This window comes from Dendrobates tinctorius, unplaced genomic scaffold (genome assembly GCF_039654945.1).
Source record: "Dendrobates tinctorius isolate UK_male_01 unplaced genomic scaffold, ASM3965494v1 ptg000093l, whole genome shotgun sequence".
In the NCBI taxonomy this organism is placed as follows: domain Eukaryota; kingdom Metazoa; phylum Chordata; class Amphibia; order Anura; family Dendrobatidae; genus Dendrobates; species Dendrobates tinctorius.
Genome location: NW_027361761.1, coordinates 10,234,790 through 10,247,797, shown reverse-complemented (window position 1 = coordinate 10,247,797; position 13,008 = coordinate 10,234,790). Strand labels below are relative to the sequence as shown.

The 13,008-nt window shown below is 41.1% G+C and overlaps 1 protein-coding gene across 1 annotated transcript in view; it reads right to left on the bottom strand.

Moving 5' to 3' along the window:
• Positions 1-4,534: 4,534 nt before the first annotated feature.
• The window catches only part of LOC141098645 (serotriflin-like), a 46,644-nt gene continuing 38,170 nt past the window's right edge, over positions 4,535-13,008 (bottom strand). Inside the window, exon 9 of the mRNA XM_073586617.1 lies at positions 4,535-4,776. Coding sequence (XP_073442718.1) covers positions 4,631-4,776 — 146 coding nt within the window. The 3' untranslated portion in view covers positions 4,535-4,630. The remainder of the gene's footprint in view (positions 4,777-13,008) is intronic.

Sequence of the window (13,008 nt, the reverse complement as noted above, 5' to 3'; positions counted from 1 at the left end):
ATGAATTGTGGCATGTGTTAAAGGAGCCCAGTGACACTCTTTGGCCCAGGGCGCACGAAAATCTGGAGCCAGCCCTACCCCCCCACAACTTTAGCCAAATAACCCCCAGTTTTCAATGCCTAACTATTATTATCAAGTAAATTAAGGTTGACAAGCTTAAGTAATAAGAATTGATGGTTTTGGCATTAAGTGTGTTACCTGTCCTCCACTCCCTGCCGACCTTGGTTCCCCATTGACTTGCATTGGGTTTCGTGTTTCAGTCGGCCTTTGACTTTTCACGATAATCGGCCGATTTCTTTCGACCCAACTTTTGAGAAAGTCGGGTTTCATGAAACCCGACTCGACCCGAAAAAAGGCAAAGTCGCTCATCTCTAGTAACAATACTGTGTGCTGTGGCAGCAGTATATCGATGATGTCTTTGTGACTTGAACAGATGACATGGCAACTTTAGATGGATTTCTTCAATATTTGAATGCGCAGCATTCCACACTAAAGTTAACCATGGTCTCTACTATGAAGGAACTTAGTTTTTTTGGACACAATGGTATGTGTTGAAAGGGACAGATTATATACTGATCTTTTTACAAAGACAACGGATAGAAATTTGTTCCTTCTTCATTATGACAGTTTTCATCCAAAATCCACAATACATTCCCTACCTAAAAGCCAACTACAAAGAATTGAAAGAATAGTATCTGACCCTGTTAAAAATGAGAGATGCAGAAAAACTATGGTTAAAAAATTCCAGAAATGAGGATATCCCAAAACAGTGTTGGATCGTTCACTGAGGGACACTGTACACAAGGATCATCCAATTGTTTAACACAAAAGGGAGAGAGTCCCATTTGCAACCATGTTACTATGTATATAGTACTGCTAGTAGAGTAGACGTATTGCCAAAGATGTGAGAAAATACTGGCATATTATTAAGAACACACATCCCTCTATAGATATTTTTCAAGAATCACCTATCATGTCATACCACCAGCCTCAATCGATTAAGAACACTACCATAAGGGTTGTTGTAGGTTGGTAGGGAAAGACACAGTGGTTTTTGTTGACACCTAAACATGGGACATACCAATGTCTTTCTTGCTGTCACAGGGCAGTAGTGGGAAAACAGGGGACAAGGAACCTGGGCCCCTGAACTGCCCCTCAAGCTAAGGGGGTGCCCTGACTTTCCTTAACTTGGGGGTACGCTTGATGGTAGTGAGGCCCATGTCCCCCATCTGTCCCTATCTCTGAGGTAAACCCCCAACCAACTCCCCAGGAGGTGAGACGGGGTAAAAAGTGAAGTGCACAAATAAAACAAAAGGAAAGATAAGACAGACACCTCGGGGTTAAATCAACTAAAAAACAAAACTTAGCTTTATTTGCTGCAATGCACCACACAGCAGAGTTAGGCACCAGAACAAGGTAAAAGCTGAAGCTCCACTGCACTCAGCTAGATCCTGACTCCAGCTTGGATGGTCTCCAAAGAGGAAGAGTATCACCAACAGTTAGCTGCAGCACCTGGTGACCTTTTGAAGGCAGGTGGGAGTGGTCCCCACCTGCATAGCAAACAGACCAGCCATGCAATTACACCAGCGACCACCGGGGGGAAAAACTGATATTAACCCCTGATGGCCTGAAAGGAAAAAAGGTTTAATATGCAAAGCAAAATTTGCCACAGATCGAAAAATGGATCGTGACAACAGCTGTGGAGGAGGCAGAGAAACTAATTTCTCTATCTCCTCCATTGCCGGCGTCGGCGTATGGTGCACAGCACTCGGATGATATCCAAGTGATGTGCGCTGTTTCACTTGCACCCATAAACTTATAGGGTGCGAGTGAGCCGAGTCTCGGCCGAGTGTCGGTGACAATCGCAGCATGCTGCGATTTCACTCGGACGCTGAAAACGTCAGAGGACAAAAATGGTGATGGGAGCTGCCCCATAGATGAATACTGGTCCGAGTTCTATGCCATGTTTTATCGCATAGCACTCATCCGTATTCATCGCTAGCGTGACTCCGGCCTAAGAGTGATACTTATCAACATTGTACTCTGGGAAGAAAAACAAAATCCATTATTATTATACATGTAACTCTGATTAAGTAATATATCTTCCGACATGACCTTGCGGACTGCATTAGGTTGGTGAGACAACTCAGGAAGAGAAAACCCATATAGGGAAACCTAAATCGACCATACATTCTGAAAAGACTGATCTGCCGTTCCCTAAACATTTTATTGAAGCAGGAATCACATCTGCGTTATCAAGTGATCGATGGGATACCAAGATTGAGATGAGCTGGCGATAGACTTCTAAAACTTAGAAAAAAAAGGAGATGTTATGGATAAAAAAATTGGGCACATTAACCCCTTATGGAATTAATCTGGAGTACAATCTATTACCGTTTATTTAGTTTTCTAATATCTGATGCTTTCATTTCTTTCTCAGGAATATCAATATTCTTTGGATGCTTTCTGAATATCCTCTAATGGGATTATGGAGATTGTGAGTATACCAGTGTCGTTAAAACAATAACATATCGATAAATAAATAATTCCATGAAAAAATCTTTTGTATTTAAAAAAAAAATGAAAAATAAAAAAATGTTAAAACTGTTTATTATAATAAATACCATATTTTTTTTCAGGCGAACCATTTTTCCCATTTGGATTTCATGGGCCTTATTGTCTTACTTAAAAAAAGGGAGAAAAAGACTAGGCTAATGATGGTATGCACATCCCAATAGACAAAAAAAAAACTTTATTTCATATTGGATACAATAAGCTAAAAACATTTAAAATACAAACAAAGAACCAATAACCCAGACACCCCCCAAAAAACCAGGTAATATGAACCTAAAATGTGGCCCATATTGGACTATTCATAGCCGCCCATAAGCAGGCACATATCATGCAATTCTATATAGCAAGACAGCCATGTACATTGCAGGCAAAGATAAGGCAGAAAGACAGACTTGCTGCTCTGACCTGTATCTGGTGGTTCTAATTTGCTCATTTTGCATCCACTGCAACTTTGCAATTTCAGCCTTGGTATAACCATTCTTGGGTGTCTTTTGCACTAGGCAATTTCATTCTGTGGTTAGTTCCACATGCTTTAGGGCAGTTAGGATTTACATATTTTCTTAGGCTGGTTTCAGACTAGCGTAATTTACATGCAGTGCACGGCGCCGCTAAGCCCCATCCCCTGCCCGCCCCTTCCGGTCATCTCCTCCTACTATCGCACACGGCCGCATGCGATCTGCGCACCCTATTTTTAGCATAGGGTGCGCAGACCGTGTGCTAGTAGGATTTTTGTGTGCGCTCCGCACTTTTGAAGGTGCGCCGGTGTGCGCCGAACGCACCATGTTGCATTTTGGCGCGCTCGGCGCACCTTCAAAAGTGCGCAGCGCACGCAAAAATCTTACTAGCGCACGGTCTGCGCACATTATGCTAAAGATAGGGTGCGCAGATCGCATGCAGCCGTGTGCGATAGTAGGAGGAGATGACTGGAGGGGGCGGGGCTTAGCGGCGCCGTGCGCTGCATGTAAAATACGCTAGTGTGAAACTAGCCTTACATTGAGTTATTATATGCTTGATATCAAGTCTGTTCTCTTTGCATTTTTTGGTCCACTTTGTTATAAGTAAGGACTTGGTGTTTATTCTTATGTCATAGTAATGGAGAGAGGGGGAATTTTTAGCTGTTGTAAATGTAGAACAGGACCTGCGGGAGGGTGTGTTTTATAGATATTACGGCTGTACATAAGCTACGACATTGTGTGGCTCTATGTCATGTGACTGTGTGAGGTCATGATCACATGGCTTATTGACACACCTAGGCAATATCACATGATTGTTGTCATGTGCTAAGATGAGACGTCGATCCTTGTCTTTTTTTTAGACATGGACCTTTCGATACGCTCCTACATAGCCATGTGACCGGGTTCACCTGGTGTGATGTCATCACGTGGTATGAAAAGACGCCACCCCGTTGGTATGAACATAACTCCATTTTCCTTTTTTCCTTCTAATGCAGCAAGTATGAGTTTTGTGAGGGCACTCGTTGTGCTTTAAGTTCTTTTAACCCCTTAATGACCGCCGATACGCTTCTTAACGGCTGCAGTTAAGGGTGCCTAAATCACAGTGATACTTTTTAACGGCGCTGAGGAATAAGGTTATAACGCAACCCAGAGTTGGATTTTTTTCTGGTGTCTTGGCTACTGGGGTAGGCGAGACCTCAGAGAACATGATTCGGGTCGTTTTGTTGCTTTTTTTTTTAATGGTATAACAGTGCCCCCCCCCCCCCCCAAAAAAAAAAAAAAAAAATGTCAGATCTCCACTTAATTTTTCTCTCCCCTGATGCGATCTGGTGTTATTCATACTCTATGAAAAAAGGCCAAGAAAGCAAAAATTCTGCCGGGGTATGTAAACTTTTCAGCACAACTGTAGTTAAATAGCTAATAGTTTATGGATAGATGACTCTTGAGAACAAAAAAATATATAATAAAAAAAATCAATGACGCACAGTTTTATTTTCTCCTTCAATTTTAATGTGGCACAAAAGAAATACAAGAAATATGGTCTGCAAACTATCATTCATTGGTAAATGATGCATTAGTTGATCTGCCTGATATTAGAGTGATTAACGGATCTCTGCGTCACAGTAACAAGTCTCTTTACAAATGTTCTTAACCTTAAACTCCTCCGGCATTCCTTCCTCATCATCCTCACAGAATTCCTTGTATGTTGGACATTCATCATAGTCATCATCGTATTGACAGGCATTCACTGAAATAAATTATAGCAACCGTTACGGCAATGTATTGAAAATGATTTTTTTTTTCCAGTAATATAGATTTACACTGAACCCAACAGTGACATACTAAAGACTTCCAACTCAACGCTCAGTTGTTGTGCTGTAAAGAGCTCTTAAAGGGAATCTTTCACCCATTTTTAGTGATATCATTCAATAGCGCGTCACATAAGGATTCTATTAGGACTTTTGATTCCCCCCCAACCCCACACCTTTGATGCATAAATACCTTTTTTATCTTGTTTGAGATGTATGTAAATCGCCGCGGTTCGGTCCTATGGGCGGGACATATTCGCCTTCCCTCCCCCCCTCCTCGGCTTGCTGAACGCAACTTCATCTGTGAATATCACAGATGCCGTAGTTTTTCCGCGCTTGCACATTGAAAAGGCCTCCGCCACTTGCACAGTATGCTTCGCCCAACTGTGGGCAAAGCATATAATCGGTACTGCGCATGCGCCGGTATTTTTCAGTGCAGTCTATGCCCCGGAAGTCTTCACATGCAGGACACTCTTCCTGGACACCGGATGCATGCTGAAAAATACCGGCGCATGCGCACTACCGATTATATGCTTTGCCCACAGTTGGGCGAATCATACTGCGCAAGCGCAGGAGGCCTTTTCAATGCGCAAGTGCAGAAACACTACGTGAACGCAGGAAGAAGAACGAAGAAATGCGTAGAGCAAGATGGGGAGAGAAGGCGAATAAGCCATGCCCATCGGACCGGACCGCGGCGATTTACATACATCTCAACCGAGATAAAAAAGGTATTTATGCATCAAAGGTGCGGGGTCGGGGGGAATCAAAAGTCCTAATAGAATCCTTATGTGACACACAATTGAATGATATCTTTACATGATATCACTAAAAATGGGTGACAGACTCCCTTTAAGTCAGTGCAATCATTGGTAAAAATAAAGAAACGTTATAACTTGGTCACAACACGGTGTACTGTATAGAGGTCTTCAGGATGATGTAACGCTGGCATCTCACATTGCAGTATAAGAGAGGGAATGCCTGCTTGAATCAGTGTTGATGCTGCTGTGATCACAGGACTTTACCTTGAAGGTTTGATATAAAAAGCACCAAGAGCTTAGAATTCCTTATTTTTTAAAATATCTATCTATTATCTATATATTATCTATCATCTATCTACTGTATCATCTATCCATTATTTATCTATCTATCATCTATTATCTATATATTATCTATCTATCATCTATCTATCTATCAACTATCTATCTACTATCTATCATCTATTGATTATCTATCTATCTATCTACTATCTATCTATCATCTATCTATCATCTATCATCTATCGATTATCTATCTATCTATCATCTATTATCTATATATTATCTATCATCTATCTATTATCTATCTATCTATTATCTATTATTTATCTATCTATATATTATTTGTCTATTATCTATCTATCTATCATCAATCAAACTATCTATTATCTAAAGTAATGCATAAAAGAGAAAAAAGCGGATGGCACCGCTGTTTCCGTAAGAAGATCAACTTGTGAGCGGTTGTCGGTTACAGGCTTGCCTGCAGCCACGGGTGTACATCCTGGAAAATCACAGCAATGTCCAAATCCATGTTGAGAGGAATGGGCCGCACTCTTCAGGCTGGTGAGGAAACGTTGCTATTTCATTGGCACATTCAATACATATTGGCCGGGGGAGTGATAGCAGGAGTGAGCAGAAAGCTGACAACAGCCGTTTCGCTCTGCACCAGAGGCTTCAATGGGTCAATTAGTGAAAGGATGTGATGGACTCAAAAAGGTCTCATCACTGCATAGCTCCTCCTTCCCCCTATACCAGTGAGTGGTATAGGGAGGAGACCTCTGGTTAAAAAAATCCATTTAAAAAAATCCATAAAAAAATATAAAGAAAATTTATACCAATGTTTCACATTTGATTTATGCGATCATAGTCAGGTGATCACAATGGTTGTAATGGTTTTTCTATTCTGTCCTTAGTCATTTATGTATTTCTGTGTTTTTTCATATATTTTTGTGAAATGATGTATGTGTTTCTAATTTGATGTATGTATTCACGTTATTTGGCAGCAGCTGTGGAAGGAGGAGCTATGCAGAGACGAGACCTTTTTGAGTCCGTCACATCCTTTCACTAAAAGAGTGCGGTCCATTTTTCTCAACATGGATTTGGACTATATATTATCTATCTATCTAATATCTGTCTATTATCTCTCTAAGTGCCTTGCGAAAGTATTTGGCCCCCTGGAACTTTTCAACCTTTTCCCACATATCATGCTTCAAACATAAAAATACCAAATGTAAATTTTTGGAGAAAAATCAACAAGAAGTGGGACACAATTGTGAAGTTGAAAGAAATTTATTGGTTATTTTACATTTTTGTGGAAAAATCTCCACAAAACGATCTCCATCCAACCTCACCGAGCTCGAGCTGTTTGCCAAGGAAGAATGGGCAAGAATTTCAGTCTCTCGCTGTACAAAACTGATAGAGACATACCCCAAGCGACTGCAGCTGTAATCGCAGCAAAAGGTGGCACAACAAAGTATTAAGTTAAAGGGGACGAATAATATTGCACGCCCAACTTTTCAGTTTTTGAATTTCCACAAAAATTTAACATAACCAATAAATTTCATTCAGCTTCACAATTGTGTCCCACTTGTTCTTGATTCTTCACCAAAAATCTACATTTGGTATCTTTATGTTTGAAGCATGATATGGGGGAAAAGGTTGAAAAGTTCCAGGGGGCCGAATACTTTCACAAGGCACTGTATCTATTATCTATCTATCTATCTATCTATCTATCTATCTATCTATCTATCTCTCTATTATCTATCTATCTATTAGCTATCAAACTATATATTATCTATATAAAAACTATTATCTATCTATCTATTATATCTCTATCTATTAACTGTCTATCTATTATATGTCTATTAGCTATTTATCTATTATCTACCTATTTTATATCTACTTTTTATTATCTTTCTATTATCGGTCTATTTTCTCTCTAGCTATCTATTACAGTTGTGGCCGAAAGTATTGACACCCCTGCAATTCTGTCAGATAATACTCAGTTTCTTCCTGAAAATGATTGCAAACACAAATTCTTTGGTATTATCTTCATTTAATTTGTCTTTAATGAAAAAACACAAAAGAGAATGAAGCAAAAAGCAAAACATTGATCATTTCACACCAAACTCCAAAAATGGGCCAGACAGAAGTATTGGCACCCTCAGCCTAATACTTGGTTGCACAACCTTTAGCCAAAATAACTGCGACCAACCGCTTCCGGTAACCATCAATGAGTTTCTCACAATGCTCTGCTGTAATTTTAGACCATTCTTCTTTGGCAAACTGCTCCAGATCCCTGATATTAGGAGGGTGCCTTCTCCAAACTGCCATTTTTAGATCTCTCCACAGGTTTTCTATGGGATTCAGGTCTGGACTCATTGCTGGCCACCTTAGAAGTCTCCAGTGCTTTCTCTCAAACCATTTTCTTGTGCTTTTTGAAGTATGTTTTGGGTCATTGTCCTGCTGGAAGACCCATGACCTCTGAGGGAGACCCAGCTTTCTCACACTGGGCCCTACATTATGCTGCAAAATTTGTTGGTAGTTTTCAGACTTTATTAGCCATGCACACAGTCAAGCAGTCCAGTGCCAGTGGCAGCAAAGCAGCCCCAAAACATCAGGGAACCTCCACCATGTTTGACTGCAGGGACCGTGTTTTTTTCTTTGAAAGCCTCTTTTTTTCTCCTGTAAACTCTTTGTTGATGCCTTTGCCCAAAAAGCTCTACTTTTGTCTCATCTGACCAGAGAACATTCTTCCAAAACGTTTTAGGCTTTTTCAGGTAAGTTTTGGCAAACTCCAGCCTGGCTTTTTTATGTCTCGGGGTAAGAAGTGGGGTCTTCCTGGGTCTCCTACCATACAGTCCCTTTTCATTCAGATGCCGATGGATAGTACGGGTTGACACTGTTGTACCCTCGGACTGCAGGGCAGCTTGAACTTGTTTGGATGTTAGTCGAGGTTCTTTGTCCAACATCCGCACAATCTTGCGTTGAAATCTCTTGTCAATTTTTCTTTTCTGTCCACATCTAGGGAGGTTAGCCACAGTGCCATGGGCTTTAAACTTCTTGATGACACTGCGCACGGTAGACACAGGAACATTCAGGTCTTTGGAGATGGACTTGTAGCGTTGAGATTGCTCATGATTCCTCACAATTTGGTATCTCAAGTCCTCAGACAGTTCTTTGGTCTTCTTTCTTTTCTCCATGCTCAATGTGGTACACACAAGGACACAGGACAGAGGTTGAGTCAACTTTAATCCATGTCAACTGGCTGCAAGTGTGATTTAGTTATTGCCAACACCTGCTAGGTGCCACAGGTAAGTTACAGGTGCTGCTAATTACACAAATTAGAGAAGCATCACATGATTTTTTGAACAGTGCCAATACTTTTATCCACCCTCTTTTTTATGTTTGGTGTGGAATTATACCAATTTGGCTTTAGGACAATTCTTTTTGTGTTTTTTCATTTAAGACAAATTAAATGAAGATAATAATAACAAAGAATTTGTGTTTGCAGTAATTTTCAGGAAGAAACTGAGTATTATCTGACAAAATTGCAGGGGTGTCAGTACTTTTGGCCACAACTGTATCTATCTATATATCTTTCAATTATCTATCTATCGCTTTCTACTATCCATCTATTATCTCTCTATCCATTATCTATATAATACACTACCGTTCAAAAGTTTGGGGTCACCCAGACAATTTTGTGTTTGCCATGAAAACTCATACTTTTATTAATCAAATGAGTTGCCAAATGAATTTAAAATCTAGTCCAGACATTGACAAGGTTCGAAAAAAAGATTTTTATTTGAAATAATAATTTTCTTTGCAGCAATTCCAGCATTGCAGACTGTTGTGAGTTCATTTTCCCCTTCACCGTGGATGTCTGATGAACTCCCTCTGCTGGTGGAGAAAGGTAGTGAAATTGATTGGGATGGGAAAAACCTGTCATCTGAACAGGCGGAGCGTGATTGGACACCCGGAATCACTGAGTGGATATAAGGCAGCTGATGCCCTGCAGGGTTGCTGGTGATCCTTTCTGCTCTGAGCTCTTGCAAACCAGTTCAGTACCTGTCTTCTGAGAGTTAAGTTTTTGCTCTCTTATTTTTCCATGAGATTGTGTCTGTTTACTTAGTGTTTGTGTTCTGCCTGCCCTTGTTGGTACAGGCTGAGTTCCATTTTTGTCTCTGGTCAAGTTGATCTTTTGCTCAGTCTTCAGAATATACCTGAGTGCTGATATAGTGATTTTGAAGTCTGGTGACTTCAGGGTCTTTTTTCTATCAGACGTGTTGGACATTATTTTGGCAGAATTTTTGCGGATTGCAGCCAGCATCTTTTCTGTCCTTTTCTATTTAGTTAGTTGTGCCCCATCGTTTGCTCAACCTGTCTTTCTGTCTGTGTTTGTGTTTTCATCTGCTTTTCACCAACAATACATGTTGGGGGCTGTCTATTGCTTTGGGGTCTGCTCTGGGGCAGTTTAGATTTCCCCTTTCTTTCTTTAGGCTTATTTAGTTCTCTGGCTGTGAACGAGGGGTCTAGGGCACCGTAGGAACTCCCCAAGGCTACTGTTAGTTGTGTGAATAGGATCAGGGGTCTGCAATCCGATAGCTACCAACCTCTCCGGTTTTCTGGACTTAGCTTGCATTTTTGTTTTTTCCTCCTTCGGTGACTCATTCATAACAGAATCACCAGCCATACCGCAGATTCTAGGGTACTCAATAGCAGGAAAGAATTGTAAAAAAAAAAAAAAAAGTGTCAGAATTTTTTTTTTGTGTATATTTTTTCCTCTATGTCTTTGAGGCCATAGGGGGAATTTTTTTCTTCTCAATGGAGATGAAGAAATTGTCTGATCGTGTGGAGCAGCTCGCTGCTGATGTGCGGGGAATTTCCACCTATCTTGCTCATTCACATGTTGCTGAACCAAAGATTCCCTACTCCTGATGTGTTTTTTGGGGATCGATCTAAATTTTTGAACTTTAAGAATAATTGTAAATTATTTTTTGCCTTGAAGCCTAACTCATCAGGGAGCTCCGCGCAGCAGGCTAAAATTGTTATCTCTTTGCTGCGCGGCGATCCTCAGGATTGGGCGTTTTCTTTGAAACCTGATGATCCTATTCTTACTAATGTGAACGCATTTTTTCAAGCCTTAGGGCTGTTGTATGATTAACCTAATGCAATTGATCAGGCTCAAAAGGCCCTGTTGGCATTGAGCCAGGGTCAGGATTCTGCGGAGTTGTACTGTCAAAAATTCCGATAGTGGGCGGTCCTTACTACTTGGAATGATGGTGCCTTGGCAGCTCTCTTTCGGAATGGTTTGTCAGAAACCGAAAAAGATACTATGGTGGGATTTCCTGTTCCCTCTGGTCTTGACGATTCTATGTCATTAGCCATTCAGGTTGATCGGCGTTTGCGCGAACGCAAAACTGCACGAGAGGTGTTGCCACCTGTTGAACAAATGTCTGAACCTATGCAATGTGATAGAGTTTTGTCTAGGGCACAACGTCAGGAGTTCAGAAGGCGTAATAAGCTGTGTTTTTTCTGTGGAGATGCCTCGCATATTATTTCTGTCTGCCCTAAACGAGAGAAACGTTTTGCACACACATTTGCTGTGGGTGGTGTTCAACCTAAGTTTCTTCTGGCAATTACTCTGATCTGCTCTCTGTCCACATTTTCCGCTAAGGCTTTCGTGGATTCGGGAGCAGCTCTGAACCTGATGGATTTGGATTTTGCTAAACGTTGTGGATTTCCTATGACACCTCTGCGGACGCCTATCCCTTTGAGGGGTATTGATGCTACTCCTTTGGCGAAGAATAAACCTCAGTTTTGGACCCAGGTGGTAATGCGGGTCGCCCCAGATCATCAAGAAAATTGCAGATTTTTGGTGTTGCATAATTTGCATGATCCCATTGTTCTGGGGTTTCCCTGGTTGCAAATCCATAATCCAGTTTTGGATTTTAAATCTGTGTCTGTGGTGAGTTGGGGTTGTCAGTGTTCCCTTAGTGACACTCCTGTTTTCTCCACCTCTCCCCAGTCGCATGATGTTCCTGACTATTTGGCTGATTTTTATGATGTATTTAGTGAGAATGAGTCTGCGTCTTTGCCTCCTCATAGGAGTTATGACTGTGCAATTGAGCTGAGCCCTGGGTGTAAGTTTCCCAAGGGTCGACTTTTCAATTTATCTGTACCCGAGCACGAGGCTATGCGATCCTATATTAAGGAGTCGTTGGAGAAGGGTCATATTAGACCATCCTCTTCACCCTTAGGTGCTGGGTTTTTTTTCGTGGCCAAGAACGATGGTTTATTAAGGCCTTATATTGACTATCGTTCCCTCAACAAAATTACTGTTAAATATCAGTATCCGTTACCCCTGATTTCTGATCTATTCTCTAGAGTTAAGGGTGCTTGCTGGTTTACCAAGCTTGACCTCAGGGAGGCGTATAATCTTATTCGCATTAAGCTTGGGGATGAATGGAAGACGGCGTTTAATACTCCGGAGGGACATTTTGAGTACCTGGTGATGCCTTTTGGGCTCACTAATGCCCCTTCTGTCTTCCAGTGCTTCATGAATGATATTTTCTGAGACTTTGTGGATAAATTTTTGATCATCTATCTGGATGATATTTTGATCTTTTCCAAGGATTGGGACTCTCATGTGGAACATGTTCGGACTGTGTTCCGGATTTTGAGGGAGAATTCCCTGTATGTTAAGGGATCAAAATGCCTTTTTGGGGTACAGAGGATTTCATTTTTGGGATTTATTTTGTCTCCGTCAACTATTGAAATGGACCCGGCCAAGGTACAGGCCATTTATGATTGGGTTCAGCCCACTTCTTTGAAGGCCCTCCAGAAGTTTTAGGGTTTTGCTAATTTTTATCGTAAATTTATAGCTAATTTCTCTGGTATTGCCAAACCATTGACTGATTTGACTAAGAAAGGTGCTGATGTGCTGAATTGGTCTCCGGAGGCTGTTTCTTCCTTTCAGGAGCTGAAGTGAAGGTTCACTTCTGCTCCGGTTTTGCGGCAACCTGATGTCTCACTCCCGTTTCAGGTAGAGGTAGACGCTTCTGAGATTGGTGCAGGAGCTGTTTTGTCCCCAAAAGATCCGGTAACATCTAAAATGAATCCCTGTGCTTTCTT